A 16542-nucleotide genomic window follows, 5' to 3' on the forward strand; every position below is an offset into this window, starting at 1 on the left:
ACAGGAAGTCCACCATTTTGATTTAAAAGTTCGAAATTAGTGCGATTTTGGCCATTTCCACATGTCGTACTTTAACGAACTCCTCCTAGAGATTTCATCCGATCAACTTCAAATTCGGTCTGTGTCATCATGAGACATTAAAGATGAAAAGTTGTTAAAAGAAAAACTTTTCGTCATAGGGCGTGGCCGTGGCGGGGCGGCCATTTTGTACGTTTCGCCGCCGAAACAGGAAGTGGGTGTAACTCGAGTGTACATTGTCCGATTGGCTCGAAACTTTCCAGGATTCATAAGAGTCCAAACCTGAGGACAAATAAAGGCTGATATTTACTTAAAGTCATAGTGCCCCCTAGTGGCAACAGGAAGTAGGCCTAAAAGTCAAGGTGCTATACTTTAATGAACTCCTCCTAGAGATTTCATCCGATGGACTTCAAACTTGGTCTGCATCATCCCAACACCTTAAAGATGAAAAGTTATTAAAAGAAAAACTTCTCGTCAGACGGTGTGGGCGTGGCGTGGCGGCCATTTTGAGTGTTGAGCGATGAACAAAGAAGTTGTTGTAACTTGAGTGTACGTTGTCGTATCTGCCCGAAAATTCTCACGATTGACAAGGGTCCAGGCCCTACAGGCCATATTTGACTTTTGGTCATAGCGCCCCCCGCTGGCAACAGGAAATGCGCCTTATATGACAAACTTCATCCGATTTACATGAAACTAAGAATTTGTGGTCTACATGTGATAATGAGCCGGCCCCTATAATATAACCACGCCCACTTACTCAGGCCACGCCCCTTTCATAACATTTGAACCGTTTAAGGTAGAGTATTGTGTGAGGTGTCATTGAACTCAGCAGAGAGTTGCTTCTTCATTGGTGATGGTTTGGCCCGCCCCCTATGCTTAAGCCACGCCCCCTTTCATGGATGCTGATCCATCTAAGGTAGAGTCTTGTGTGAGGTGTCATTGAACTCAGCAGAGAGTTCCTTCTTCATTGGTGATGGTTTGGCCCGCCCCCTATGCTTAAGCCACGCCCCCTTTCATAACATTTGAACCGTTTAAGGTAGGGTCTTGTGTGAGGTGTCATTGAACTCAGCAGAGAGTTGCTTCTTCATTGGTGATGTTTGGCCCGCCCCCTATGCTTAAGCCACACCCCCTTTCATAACATTTGAATGATTTAAGGTTGACCATTGTGTGAGGTATCAATGAAATCAGCAGAGAGTTCCTTCTTCATTGGTGATGGTTTGGCCCGCCCCCTATGCTTAAGCCACGCCCCCTTTCATAACATTTGAATGATTTAAGGTTGACCATTGTGTGAGGTATCAATGAAATCAGCAGAGACTTCCTTCTTAATTGGTGATGGGTTGACCCGGCCCCTATAATTTAGCCACGCCCCTTTTTATAACTGGTGACCCATTTAAGGAAGAGTCTTGTGTGAGGTGTCATTGAACTCAGCAGAGAGTTGCTTCTTCATTGGTGATGGTTTGGCCCGCCCCCTATGTTCAAGCCACGCCCCCTTTCATAAATGCTGACCCATCTAAGGTAGAGTCTTGTGTGAGGTATCAATGAACGCAGCAGGGAGTTCCCTTTTCATTGGTGACGATTTGCGGTGTCTGAGTGCCGCGCAAATGCACGGTCGCAAGGAGCGGCGACCGCCGGTGACCCCGATGCGCGCAGAGGAGCGAGGGCCCGTCCATCGCTGCTTGCAGCTTTAATTATTATTCTTTTTCCCGGCAAATGAATTGGCTTTTTGAGGGGCTTAACATATTCAAAAACTCACCAAATTTTGCGGTCGCATCAAGTCTGGTGAAAATTTACGTATTTTAAGGGTTTCGGGAATAGGCGCGCAAAAATGGCTCGCTAGCGCCCCCTACAAAGTTAAAACAATTGAGCCCCTGCAGTGCGTTTAACGTAGACTCATGAAACTTGGTACTCATATGTAACATGTCAAGATGTACAAAAAACTTCATTGAGGCCATACCCTAAACCCAACAGGAAGTCCGCCATTTTGATTTCAAAGTTCGAAATTAGTGCGTTTTTGGCCATTTCCACATGTCGTACTTTAACGAACTCCTCCTAGAGATTTCATCTGATCAACTTCAAATTCGGTCTGTACCATCTTAAGACATTAAAGATGAAAAGTTGTTAAAAGAAAAACTTTTCGTCATAAGGCGTGGCTGTGGCGGGGCGGCCATTTTGTGTGTTTCGCCGCCGAAACAGGAAGTGGGTGTAACTCAAGTGTACATTGTCCGCTTGGCTCGAAATTTCTCACGATTGACAAGGGTCCAGGCCTGAGGACACCTACAGGCCATATTTGACTTTTGGTCATAGCGCCCCCCGCTGGCAACAGGAAATGCACCTTATATGACAAACATCATCTGATTTACATGAAACTTAGAATGTGTGGTCTACATGTGATAAGGAGCTGGCCCCTATGATATATGTAGCGTAGAGTCTTGTGTGAGGTGTCAGTGAACTCAGCAGAGAGTTGCTTCTTCATTGGTGATGGTTTGGCCCGCCCCCTATGCTTAAGCCACGCCCCCTTTCATGACATTTGAATGATTTAAGGTTGACCATTGTGTGAGGTATCAATCAACTCAGCAGAGAGTTCCTTCTTCATTGGTGATGGTTTGGCCCGCCCCCTATGTTCAAGCCACGCCCCCTTTCATAAATGCTGACCCATCTAAGGTAGATGGAGATGGTCTTGTGTGAGGTATCATTGAACGCAGCAGGGAGTTCCCTTTTCATTGGTGACCATTTGGGGTGTCTGAGTGCCACGCAAATGCACGGTCGCAAGGAGAGGCGACCGCCGGTGACCCCGACGCGCGCAGAGGAGCGAGGGCCCGTCCATCGCTGCTTGCACCTTTAATTATTATTATTGCTGTATGGTTCTCAGCAGCTCACAGGTTTTTTTTGCTAGGAAAACCAGCATATCCACTTCGATGACGAGCGAGTGCAAGTCACTATATTCCATCCGGTGCTAAACAGACGCTCTGTGTAGCCGTGAACCCAGGCTTGGTAACCCTACTAAGGGGCATCATGTCTTTGGCGATAAACTCTGTTACTGCTTGAGTAATTTCCTCGTTCCGTTTTAAAGTACGTTCATATGGAGTTAATGTTACGCTTTCAAACATTTCGGTGAGTGTTGCCTTTCAGGTGGTATTTTGCTTACTCGTCAAACTGGTGTTCGGCATTTTAGCCATACAACTGTCGTAGATGGCTTTGTGTTGTTGTTTTTTAAGTGCTGATACAGGTTTGTAGTGTTACCCCGTGAGGTAGCAACGTTAGCAAGACATGTTTTGCACAATACCTTAACTTGCGCATCATCTTCTTTTTTAAAACCAAAATAGTCCCACACAAGTGACATACTGTTCCTATTTGGATATTTCTGTCGAGCCTGAGGCCATTGTACAACAGGTCAAGGTACGGCGTAGCGTTAGCGTGCCAAGTTGATGGTTTCTCTGCGGAGTGCAGGCTGCTTTGCTCTCGTGAGTCATGTAACCAAACCGCAGCCTTTGCGATTAGGAAATCGCGTTTTAACATATCTCGATATTATTGCAAATGCGATTAATCGTTCAGCCAGAGTGGCTTCTAATCCGAACTTTAATTTGTGGTGGCAGGTCACGTGTTATCTGTCCTACATTTTAACCAATTGTTATTGCTGAGTCGCTGGACACATGTCCCATATTCAATGCTCTACCAGTCTAAAAGGTATTCATGCTTATGAAATAGGGTTTGAAAAAGATTACAGAAGCATGCACATCTCGACAAAAAATACTAGGTGCTAACACCAACCATGGTGCAGAGGGAGAGAGGAAGAGAGTCCTACGGTCATTAAATTAATTTTTAATTAATTGGCGACAGTGCTGGGCACACAGCAAAAACTAGGTTGATGGCATGAACTCAGTCAAGTAAATAAATGAAAATCAATCTTAGGTATCAAACACTCACTTGAAAGGTAGATGTAAAAAGATAGATTTGTCTCTCACTGTGCACAGTAGCTGTGGTTTTTATGGTGAAATATAAGTATATAGAGTAGTCAGTCTACCTTGCCTGAAATACAGACTGCCCTACTGTCTTTGATCACAGCAAAGGCCATCGAGTAACTAAAGCTCAGGAGCTCTCTGAGTTATCTGTTTACTCAGAGAAACCAGGTATCTAACTATAAATCGAGGTGTGTGTGTGTGTGTGTGTGTGTGTGTGTGTGTGTGTGTGTGTGTGTGTGTGTGTGTGTGTAAAAATGCCATATGTAAAGCTACAGGTGTGATTGTGTTGGCAAAGGTTGCCTGTCTTGATGAGTTCAGTGCCAAAGTCAGGCTTAGTAGTTAAAGTGAACATTTAAAGGGAGCTAGAATGCTGGTATCGAACTGAGTTGAATGGCTGAGTGAACACTTAGTAAACATACATTCACACGTGCACTCTTGCTTTCTTGTTTCAAATAGTAATATTGTGTCATCCTGATAACTGCTTAGGTGTCATTTAAGGTTATGCAAGGGATATTTTAGTGTACTTTACTCTTTTTTTGCTTTCGGTTATTATAACATTGTACTCACTGAAGTAATTGCTGAAAGTTGGAAACCCAGTACCATTGATACAACAAAGTCTGATGGGCCAAGAAAAGGAGTATACAGATTTGTTAAGACAGATTTGTTAAGCCAGATTATCTTAACCACTTTATTGGGAGGTAAAAAGCAAAAGTAAACACACACGAAATAGCAGTGCAGGATTGCTGTGTGCACACCAGTGGCATTAAATTGAATTCAAAATTTAAACTACCATTCAAACATGCAGCCCTAGTGTACACACAACTAAGTGAGTGCAAAAGGTCAAAGTCAAAGCAGGAAGTGGGAGCAATTTTTATAATGGACCGTTTGGGATAATAATTTTGCCGTTCACTTTTGTTTTCTATTCCAAATAAGTTTGACTAAACTGAAGGTTTGTTTACACTCTTGCCGTTTCTTGCCATGTTTGACTTTGTTGTAGTCATACCGTTGATGTGGTGAATGGCCAAAAACATGTAAATAAGAGCCAAGTTTTATTAACCAACAACATAACTGGGTAGTAAAATTTTATTTTAAGTTTTTGTCACCTCTTCTTCACACACATTTTTCTTTCTCTAATTTGTTTCTCTGTTTTTTATTTACAGGCACACCATTCCCCCTCCATGGTCAATCTGCCCTCCATGTTTGAGAGGAAGTACCACACATTCAGTCGTTCAACCACCCACCTCTTCTGAGACACTGCTGCTTGGGAGGGTGCAAAAAAGTAGAAGCTACCTGTATGGCTAACTAGCATTTGTCCATACTGGAGCTCATCACAGATTTTCCAAATCCAGAAGGAAAATGGCATTGAAGGCACTGAAGAATTCAGAGTTCCTTAGCTACTGCTACATTGCTTCACAACTTTAACTTCGGCCAAGAAGGGTTAAAACAATAAACCAATTGTTCATCAACCTGATGCCTACCATATGATGTATTCAGTTAAAACTGGTCTGTGTTGCTGACGAGGCAGTTTGGTGCTTCTTTCCAAACATACACAATGCTTGAATTAAGACTAGAAGCTAACTGGAACGGTACTGCACCTTGCTAAGGGCTACAGGTGTGTGATTACCACTGTAATATAAAGTTTGCCTTACCCTTAAAAAATGAAGGATGATCTGCTTTTTGTCTGCACTTGTTAATGGATTATATTGACACGCTTGATTTTTTTGTTAATGTACTTCACCAGACACATTGTCACATGTTTATACCTTGCCTGTTCAGCTTCCTGGTTGGTTATCATTGTTGGCAGTGTTTAGTGAAGTGTTAACACTTAACTATTGACCAAGTAAACCACGTCTGTCATCTGGTTAAAATTGGAACGTTTTGCTGTCCTCAAATGCTAGTTTTATTTCACTGTGCTTTAAAGAAATAAAAATACTTTTAACTGTACATGTTTAGGTATTTCTATTTAACAAATGCAGGTTGTTAAGCTCTTTGTGAGTTTTATGTACTAGCTAAAGTTACAAGGTTGACCTCTCTTGCCCTTTACCGTGTTGTAACTTTTTAATTACCTTTGTACCTTATGACCTTTATATTAACTGACATTTAATGATGTTTTATTGTAGTGGGGTAGACTTAATTTCACCTGATATAATATTACTCCTTGTAATTAACCCACCTTCAACATTTAAATATAAGATAGTTTCCAGCTTTTATAAAGCTTCTATTGTAACATTTAAGAGAATCGGTTAGAAGAATAAAAGCTCTTATGCGCTGTTCCCTGTACAGCCGTCCACATTTTAAAAGATGTTTTTACTGTCTGTCTATTCCGTGCCTGTGTATCTGTGTGTATGTTTAAGAAGGAATGCTGCATCAGTGTACATATTTATTCTTGACAATACACTTTTTTATTTTGCTATTTATGTTTTCCAGTTTTATCTCTCTTTTTCTCTAATGCTGTTTTTATTGAATTTAATCGTCTCCTGTTTCATCTCTGTATTAAATACACTAAAACATGTATCTGAAGATATAAGATTTTTTTTATTTTTTACTCCTGGGTATGTGTCTTATAAACTCAGCAAAAAAAGAAACATCCCTTTTTCAGGACACTATTTTAAAGATACTTTTGTAAAAATCTAAATAGCTAGAGATCTTCATTGTAAAGGGTTTAAACAATGTTTTCCATGCTTGTTCAATGAACCATAAACAATGAACATGCACCTGTTGACGGTCGGAAAGACAATAACCGCTTGCAGGCGGTAGGCAATTAAGGTCAGTTCTAAGAAAATTAGGAAAGTGAAGAGACCTTTCTACTGACTCTGAAAAATGCCAAAATAAAAGACGCCCAGGGTCCCTGCTAAACTGCGTGAACATGCCTTAGGCATGGTGCAAGGAGGCATGAGGACAGCAGATGTGGCGAGGGCAATACATTGCAATGTCCCTTCTGTGAGACGCCCAAGACAGCGCTACAGGGAGACAGGAAGCACAGCTGATCGTCCTCGCAGTGGCAGACCATGTGTAACAATACCTGCATAGGATTGGTACATCCGAATATCACACCTGCGGGACAGGTAGAGGATGGCAACATTAACCATAAGAACTGGCCAGTCTGGTACAGTACATGAGGAGGAGATGCACTGCAGTACTTAATGCAGCTGGTGGCCACACCAGATACTGAGGGCTACTTTTGATTTTGACCCCCCCTTTGTTCAGGGACACATTCAATTTCTGTTAGTCACATGTCTGTGAAAATTGTTCAGTTTATGTCTAAGTTAAATTTTTTAATGTTCATACAAATATTTGCATATGTTAAGTTTGCTTAAAATATAAAAGCAGTTGAAAGTGACAGGACGTTTACTTTTTTGCTGAGGATATAAGGAAGCCCAGAAAGGCAAGATGAAAAAAATATTTTCGGGCATCGTCGGCCAAAACCTAATTAACTTCTACATACAAGTTAAACTTAGGTTTTGGCCATGAATAGTATGTCCTACGTAGGAGACACTAGACAGTAGACTTCAACTTTTACCTCTTAGTTTTGCTGTTTTGAGAGCGAGAAAGCCGTGCTGAGGGCTTAGTGAATGATACAAGGAATTAGCCTGGGAAAACCTTGACGAACTTCTGGCAAATTTGAGATTTACTCTGCAAGTCAGTCTGGCCAAGAGCCCATTCAAGCCCATTTCCAATTTTTCCAAATTGAGGCATCAATCACAACCAATGAGGCGGGCTTTACACGATGATGATAGCACAGCGACGGCAAGCAGCTTTTTGTTTTTGTTCAACACGTAGCAGCTGTCGCTGCTACGTCACCCGGATCGTTGGTCTGATTGGTTGAAGAACTATCCAATTGCGCCCAGAGGCATTTGAGCGGCATCCGTTGGTGACACCCTTTTGGAAATGAGTTGTGAATGAACGTTCCCCAGACCCACTCTCAGTTACAACTGAGAAGGGTCTGGTGTCAACCAGGCTAACAAGGAATTGAAAGTTCAGCCAAATGCTAGGGATGGGTGGATCAATACTGTGGTTTCGATACCTACAAGCTACTCATTTGGTATCGAGTTGTTTAAAGAAATATCGATATTAAAATAACATTAAACAAAACAGGGTAGCTGCATCACATCCAAATGTTTTCAGCGCTTTTGTATAATGTTTGTGCCAAACCAGCCCTGCGGCTAACCCGTGTCACATGAATTTGGAAACCAATGTGACAGAACACTGCAGAGCTGTGGCAGGCGCCCACTTCCACATCAAACATGAGAGAGGGCAAAGAAACAACAGCAGAGAAAAGAAAGGCGTAGAATGGCAGAAAGGGTATTGTTGTGCTAATTTTCACCTGTAGATAAAAATACAGCAAGATGTACTATTTGTGACACGTTGAAAGTCATAAGGAGAATGCTAATGTCATGTAAATGACTTGCTTTTTACATGTAGGCTTAGAAGATTAGAAAATCTTAAACAATTTGCTTTTGTAATTAATTTGTACTGTAATTGCAGGTATGTGTCATGTAATTTGTCATTAAGTGTAATAATCTTTTTCTTCTAAAATACTTTTTATTAAAATCACATACCCATTTAACAAATGATCAGTATCGGTATCGAATTTTAAAAGTTGATAGGCTATATGTAGCACTTGTAGGCTATAACATTAGTCATGTTTACTTCACCGCAGCCCTGTTAGCTCACTCCCAATGCATCAAAAACCAACACTTGGTCAGGTGCCTTTGGCATAAGTTATTGACGCAAAAAGTCTCCTTGCTCTCAGGCAGACGCAGGGGCTTTCAACTATTTCCAATGTAGCACGGCCTTTATAGTGTTTGCTTTCATACTCAGTGATAATGCTAAATTCAAATCCATAACATGTATGATTTTGCCAACACCATGATTTGCACACTGCCATGAATCATTTGAGACAGCAAGACTGTAGGTTCGGTAGCTTTTAATAGGTCATACAGCAACACAGCGTTTTTGTAATTAAAGTTTTAATGATTAATTATTTTTTTAGATTCAGACCATTCTAAGCATAATTCATTTAGAAGCATGTATAATGAACGGACAGGGCCACGGTGAAGTAAACATGACTAATCTTATAGCCTATAAATGCAATAAAACCTTTGTGAGAAACAAGCCAATAAACAGCAACAAACTGTTAAACATGTACTTTTGGATTGTCATCAATATAAGAATCAAAGAGAACAGTTATACACGTTATCTCACATAGTAATAATTAAATTTTATTTATAGTGTCAAATCATCATAGTGATCTCAGGACACTTTACAGATAGAGTAGGTCTAGACCACACTCTATAATTCAATATAGAATACAGAATGTGACATTGAGAGTACTACTAAATCCTCCTGAGCATCACTTCGAAATAATGGATCAGACAACCCTGTCATTGGTGTGATATCGGTACAATGGGCAGGCCATCTGTGTATCACATTGCCAGACCTATCTCCACAACAACACAGTGTACACAGCTCGCAGTGTGAGCTACAGTTTTTGACAAATACTGGCTGTATTAAAAAAGCCGATGCTGCGTTAAACTTAAGGGTTTGCAGTAGAGGTGTAACTGGGGCGAGCAGGTTCCTTTTTCTTGGGGGCATTTTGGTGGAATAAATCTGCTTTCTCTTCAGCAACATTCGTGCTTTGTGTCGGACAGTGTTTGTGCCACGCTGTGTGATGCACTCTAATGCAGACATCGAGTGACTGAGTATCTTTTTCTTAATTAGGACACACCTGTGCACAATAATTAATGAAAACAACACATTTGCTGTGGAGTCAAGCACAAAGGGGCTCTGTGGTTAGTTCACAACAGTCTGATGCTGGTAACACAAAATTTAACAAGCGGATTAGCTGTGTGTAATTGTGGCTTAACAGTGACTTATTCAATCCTGTTTGACTTATTTCCTGTTGAGGCTTTATCTTTTTGGCTCATCCTGACTATCCTGTTACGATGAAGTTACCAGCTTGGACCTTTATTTGAAAATCAGAAATGACAATGAAATGCAGGAAAGGACCAAACATGCAGCCCGTGACATCAAGGTGTGTGTGTGTGTGTGTGTGTGTGTGTGTGTAATGGAAAAATTACATTTAAACATGACTTTTTATATATTCTTGTCTTAATTCTAACTTTCTGACTCTCATGTCATTGTGATTCTCACGTTGATTCTGATTCTCACAAGTGGGAGCCACAAAGTCTGGGAACATAATCTGAAGCACTGTTTGTCTTCAACCAATAAAGTACAAGGTCACCCTAAACTATCTCCTTTGACACTTTTTCTTTCTCCCCTGGCAGATGAGATATGTAACCTGGGGGTGTAAGTGGTGTTGAGGGAATTAGGGAAATGACTCTGAGATGTCTCCTGTATTTTAGATTGTCTCCTGTGTATCAGATTGCCTGTGAGAAATGCAGAGTCATGCTAAGCCAAGTGTGTGTGTTGCTATCTCTCAGAAGATGTATATAAGCTGTGTGTTTCTCCTCACTCGTCGAAGACACTTCCACATTGCACTGCTGTGCCTGTGAAACTGTTACTCCTATATTTGCAAATATAAATAAACAACAAAAAACAAACTTGGTTTAATTCTAAACTGTCCTTATTTGTTTCACTCTTAAACTTTCTAAATCCACTCCTGCTGCAAAAGAAACATCCACCACAGTGTGTGTGTGTGTGTGTGTGTCTCTGATGTTCGTAATCAGCTAACGACCTATCACCTGTGTCAGACTGCTGCCATTAAGGGACACTGAGAGCAACCTGTGAAAAACCTATTGGTGGCATCAGTTAAATGACCTCATCATGAGCACCAGAAGGCCTTTGCGAACGTATTGATATAAAATGTATGTGGATAAAATAAAAAATGTGGGCATATCAGCTATTAAAAAAATTGGTGCACTGCGCTTTCGCTTGGAAATGTCAAGGATGTTTAACATGGGCAGCGAATGGAGGAAGATTTGGAACTGTTGTCATTTGGAAGCTCCCGAGCAAAATGTATAACTCATATTGCTTACATGAACACATTTGCTGAAACTAGACAAGAATACCTACGTTTTGACATATTGATCATGTATGACAAGTCAAAATTGTGGGCGTGAGAGAACTTTATAGAGAAGGGACTAAGATAATTTTTTTAAGGCTCCGTGCTCTAGCAATGACATCACCCACTGCAAGTCACACAATACACACCCATTATAATCAATGAAAATGCCTGAAATGAACACTAAACTTAAAACAGTTTTTTCATAAAAACTGTAAAAGATATCAAAACGCTTAATAGACCCTGAATAGATGAATTTGTCCTGAATGGTTTAAAGTTTGGATGACGTCTCTAGGTGAAAGTATGAAGGAGGAGATATATTTTGAATTAGAAGAGGATTTGAAGAATTTGAAGCCTGCTCTTATTGACTTTGATTGTAAAAAAAAAAAAGCTTAATATTTTAAAAAGTATAAAAAGCAGAAAAAATGTTGAAGAAGTCCCTTAAAGAACTTAGCTTAAAGAACTGAACATTTTGATATTTTAATGTTTTTTGTAGCTGAACGTATGCAGACGTTAGACGACCAAAAACATACATAATAATAAAAATAAAGAATGGAATAATAGCAATACTGCTAAATCAGCATTCACACAATAATAATCTTTTCCCCTCATACAGTAGATGTCCTAGGGAAATTAAAACTCAGGGTTTACTCAAATTCTTAGCTCTTGTTATATAACACAACATTCACAATTTCACTGAAAATATGAATTACATTACAACATTCTCAGTTGTAGCAAGCGTGTCCTGATCTTCCACAACGGAAACATGGCCCCTGTGCGTTTGCTTTGCCACTGCTGAGTTTATGCACTCTACCGGAAGCATGTAGTAGTTTTCTTCTGTGCTGCTTCGTTTCTTAAAGGGTAACAACCGTTTTTTTCAACCTGGGCCCTATTTTCCTATGTTTTTGTGTCTAAGTGACTGATGGGAACAACAGTCTTTGACATTGGTCCAGTATTAAGCCAGATCGCTGCATTTGGCAGTGGCGAAACAAGCTACAATGTAAGTTAATAGGGCAATTGTGCAGCTTGTATTTACGTTCACAAAAGTGCTTGTTTTGCCTTTTACAGGCTCAGATTATTATTATTATTATATTATATTATATAAGTGTCTGACAACATTATGGAAGGGATTTCTAAGGAGGTCGACCTTTCTGGTAAAGAGTAAGATTCTTTTTTTTAAAAGAACATCCGCAAAATTGTGTTCGCTAAAGCCACCAGACTTCATGTAAATAAACAGTAATTTTAGCATTGTAAAATACACTTTATTCAAAGTCAACAGAAAGAAAATAAAACTATGAAAAGCTGTTTTGGGTCGTCTTTCCACTTTTCCAACCATCACAACTCTAGTTTTGATTGAAATAAACAGAGCATTGGGCGTGATGTGCCGGGGTGAGGCTGCACCCCTATGGTGGATGGCGCCCCTAGCATTCACCTATACTGCCTATGCCTAGGGCCGGCACTAACCAGGCAACTGCTCAACAAACAGCCGGGACAACAGAGAGACCACGGGGGAAGTACAGTGTGTGGAGCTGGCATATTTTCACATCTTAGATAAGGTGTTAGAGGCTAGTTCTGACCCAGAACGCAGAGATATCACACAGACAACGTAGAGCAGTTTTAAAAGGTTTAATTAAACAACGTGTACTCAGAGAAACACAGTTGATTGTGTCAGGGCGGGGAAAACTCCTGGCTGGTCCGAGGTAGAGGTGAGCCGACGGGGAAGAGTCCAGGTGGTTTTGGGACACGAGGGAGACAGGCAGAGATGAGTACACTGGTGGTTTTCCCAAGGTGGAGACTGAGGCTGGACGGTGAGGCTGGAAGCACGCAGGCACAGCGGAGAAAGCAGCAGGTCAGAGCGGGAACTAGAGAGAGACACAGGGTAAGTATAAGCACAGAGAACAAAAGCAAAACTAGAGTACTACTGGGACACGGAGCCAAGTTACCACATGGGTTGTAGATGACGAACCGGCGCTGAAGGGATGATCAGCCCGGGTTTAAATATTGCTGGGTTGAATCTGGATGATTAGCTGCAGCTGTGAAGATCGGCTGTGCAGTGTTGAAGCAGCCACGCCCCTTGACCTACATTCCTCCAGACCACGCCTCCAGCACTCCAAACGGAAAAACACAGACATCTGCAGGGGAATGCAGAGGAAAGCCACACCTGTTGTCCAGGTTGGTACTGGGGAGCTGGGATCCTGTGCCGATCTGCCGAACTCTTGTTCTGCTCCGCAGTCCAGAGCAACGCCTCACGGGCGTCGCGCCAAACCTGATGACAGCGATGAGGAGGTTGATACCCCAGCGACGCCTCGAAGGGGGATAGGCCGTGGCAGAAGTGGTCAGGGAATTATGGGCATACTCGATCCAGGGAAGGTGTTCTGCTGATGCTGAGCTGCCATGCAGCGAAGAGCCGCTTCCAGGTCCTGGTTGGCTCTCTCAGTCTGGCCGTTTGATTGCGGATGGAATCCTGAGGAGAGACTCACAGTCGCGAGCCAAGAGCAGAACAACATTTTTTCCAGACTTGAGAAATGAACTGTGGGCCTCTGTCAGAAACAATGTCTGCAGGTATTCCATGGGGACGGAATACATGTAAGACTAAGAGGTCCGCTGCCTCACTGGCAGTCGGTAATTTCGGTAATGCTACATAGTGAGCAGATTTAGAGAATCTGTCCACAATGGTGAGTATTGTATCATTACCTTCAGACACAGGGAGACCGATGACAAAGTCCAGGTCAATGTGCGACCAGGGACGACTTGGGACTGGCAGAGGCTGCAGTAAACCTGAGGGAGACTGGTGGGAGGCTTTTCCTCGGGCACAGGTGGTACATGCTGCCACGTAAGCCTGGAACCAAACATGTCTTTTGAGCAACGTTAGGGTACGTTGCATCCCTGGATGACAGGCGAAATGGGAAGAATGGACCCACTGCAGCATTTCAGACTGCACAGACACAGGGACATAGAGCCATCCAGCTGGTCCATCTGCTGATCCAGGGTCAGATTCTTGGGCCGACTTGACGAGGGATTCGATCTCTCAACGGACTGCGGCCACAACGCAGGTAGATGGCAGGATGGAATCAGGCTCACTGGACTCTTCAGAGACGGAGAACTGGCGGGACAAAGCATCAGGTTTTACATTGCGAGAGCCAGGACGGTAAGTAAGAGTAAAGTTAAACCTTACTTTAATGTTGTTCAGACCGCGAAAATCAATACAGGGGCGTAGTGTCTTGTCCTTCTTGTCCACAAAGAAGAAACCCGCCCCCACAGGAGATGTTGATGGGCGAATAATACCTGCAGCCAGTGAATCACCGATATATTTCTCCATCGCCTCTCTTTCAGGCCTGGACAGGTTGTAGAGTCGGCTTGAAGGCAAGGGGGCTCCTGGAAACAACTCAATAGCACAGTCATAGGGTCTGTGGGGTGGCAGAGATAAAGCTTTTTCCTTGCTAAATACCTCAGCTAAATCCAGATATTCTTTGGGGACCGATGACAGATCAGGCAGTTTCACAGATGCAGTCGGGGTTAAAACTTTGGGAGGAATAGCTGAACCTGAGCTGAACTGAGACAGGCAGAGATGAGTACACTGGTGGTTTTCCTAAGGTGGAGACTGATACCCCGTTTACACGAAGGGAAGACGCAGATATTTTCCTGCGGTTTGGCCTCTCATTTACACAAAACCCCCATTTTTTATCACAGAAAACGATTATTTCTAAAAACTCTGGCCAAAGTGGAGATTTTGGAAAACTTTGTTTGCACGTTTGCATGTAAACTGAGAAAAACTGAGGTTTAGGCAGCCGAGAGAGAGAAAGAGGAAGTGATTCGTTGCTGTTGTTGCTATTTTGGGATTGTGATTGGCTAACATGGGCTTGAGCTTCTCGTTACAATGCCACCTACAGGTGTGGCATGCTCTTAACGACATTGACAGCATATATACACGGGTACATGTAAACGAACACTTTTCTGAAAATGTAGAGGTTCTAAATGTCCGTTTATGAAAATAGCCGGCCACGTGTAAATGTAGTCTGAGGCTAGACGGTGAGGCTGGAAGCATGCAGGCACAGCGGAGAAAGCAGCAGGTCAGAGCGGGAACTAGAGAGAGACACACAGGGTAAGTATAAGCACAGAGAACAAAGGCAAAACTAGAGTACTACTGGGACACGCAGCCAAGTTACCACATGGGTTGTAGATAACGAACTGGCGCTGAAGGGATGATCAGCCCGGGTTTAAATATTGCTGGGTTGAATCTGGATGATTAGCTGCAGCTGTGAAGATCGGCCGTGCAGGGTTAAAGCGGCCACGCCCCTTGATCTACATATCCATATCAAAACTTGCACACAAGTCGAAGTTGTGGCGATATTGCCAATTAGTAAATGCATTTTTCCCCAACTGAAACGGGTCTGTCTTTCGACGTCAACGGGTCCTCCATCTTGAGTTTTGATTTGAACCTTTTTCTTGTCAAGAAACTACACAGGCAATTGGATGATAGGCTGGATGATTTGAGCCAGTTTGTCAAACCACAACCATAGAATTACGTAGCCTGGGCACCCCACCATCAGTTTATGGTCATGGACAGAAAGATGGCCCCAGCAATAATCTAAATGTAGTTGCAACAGAGGAGCAGAGCATAGTGCAAAGGCGGCCTCAGAGAAGCAGAGCAGTACAGCATTCTAGAGCTGTAATCTGGCCTTAAAAGTTAGGCCCGACAAGGCCCGAGCCCGTCAGAATTCGGCCCGAGCCCGACAAGTACATTTTGATTGACAGCTTTTTAAAAGCTTTTACAACCCAACATTATTGCGCACGCACACAGCTCTTTTTTTATTTTTTTATTGAAGGAATCATAAATTATACAGGGGTTATAATTCATGATATAACATTTATTTATAACAATACAAGAGTTTTCCCTCTGGGTTTATTGAAAATCAGAAACTGTGGATTAAAGACTTATATATATATAACTGACCACAGACAGTGAGACTCGGCCCCTACATCTCCTCGAGCCTGACCCTCAGCACAGGTGCACCATAAGGCTGTGTGCTCAGTCCTGCCCTCTACTCCCTCTACACATATGACTGCACACCTAAATACACCACAATTCATAACATTTGCAGACGACACAACAGTGGTGAAGAATTTTGTTTTTGCGTACGAAAATTCTGACTTTTTGGTGCACAAAATCTTTCAGAATAGAATCTACGCACAGTTTTATAAATGAGGCCCCTGGAGATTGGGGACAAAACTTTTGTAGTAGACATTGGCGGTAAGCCGGAGCATGTCTCGTGGACCGCTTAAAGCCTGCCCACCTGGATCGGGACCAGCCGGTTGAACTGGCTAAGCCCCCGAGAAGCTTGCCTCCTGCTTGGCCACCAGGCCGCTGTAAGACTTTTTTGGCTCCTCCTATGAAGGCTCCAGTGTTGCGGAGCTGAGCTGGCTGGGTCGTTCGGGCCCCAGTACGGTGATCAATTTGTTTGTTTTTCAGTTTCTTTGTGAATTCTAGGGGGCGTATGTAAGGGATCTTGCTTTGGACTTAAGGACATAATTCACTGAAAC

General features: G+C 42.5%; 1 protein-coding gene and 1 long non-coding RNA gene across 5 annotated transcripts in view; one reads left to right on the forward strand and one right to left on the reverse strand.

Annotated features, from left to right (window-relative positions):
* Positions 1–6497, forward strand: part of ect2 (epithelial cell transforming 2) — a 109478-nt gene extending 102981 nt beyond the window's left edge. For all 4 annotated transcript variants that reach the window (XM_031320592.2, XM_031320591.2, XM_036007304.1 and 1 more), the window contains one exon: positions 5138–6497. In XM_031320592.2, the coding sequence (XP_031176452.1) occupies positions 5138–5227 (90 nt within the window). In that variant the 3' untranslated portion in view covers positions 5228–6497. The remainder of the gene's footprint in view (positions 1–5137) is intronic.
* A 6116-nt stretch (positions 6498–12613) lies between these two features.
* Positions 12614–13126, reverse strand: LOC116065166. The gene is made up of 2 exons (XR_004108685.2): positions 12945–13126; positions 12614–12863 (listed from the first exon to the last, which is right to left on the reverse strand). It is a non-coding gene; the product is annotated as an uncharacterized LOC116065166 (long non-coding RNA).
* Between the last annotated feature and the right edge of the window lie 3416 nt (positions 13127–16542).

This window comes from Sander lucioperca, chromosome 11 (assembly GCF_008315115.2).
Source record: "Sander lucioperca isolate FBNREF2018 chromosome 11, SLUC_FBN_1.2, whole genome shotgun sequence".
Classification (NCBI taxonomy): Eukaryota; Metazoa; Chordata; class Actinopteri; order Perciformes; family Percidae; genus Sander; species Sander lucioperca.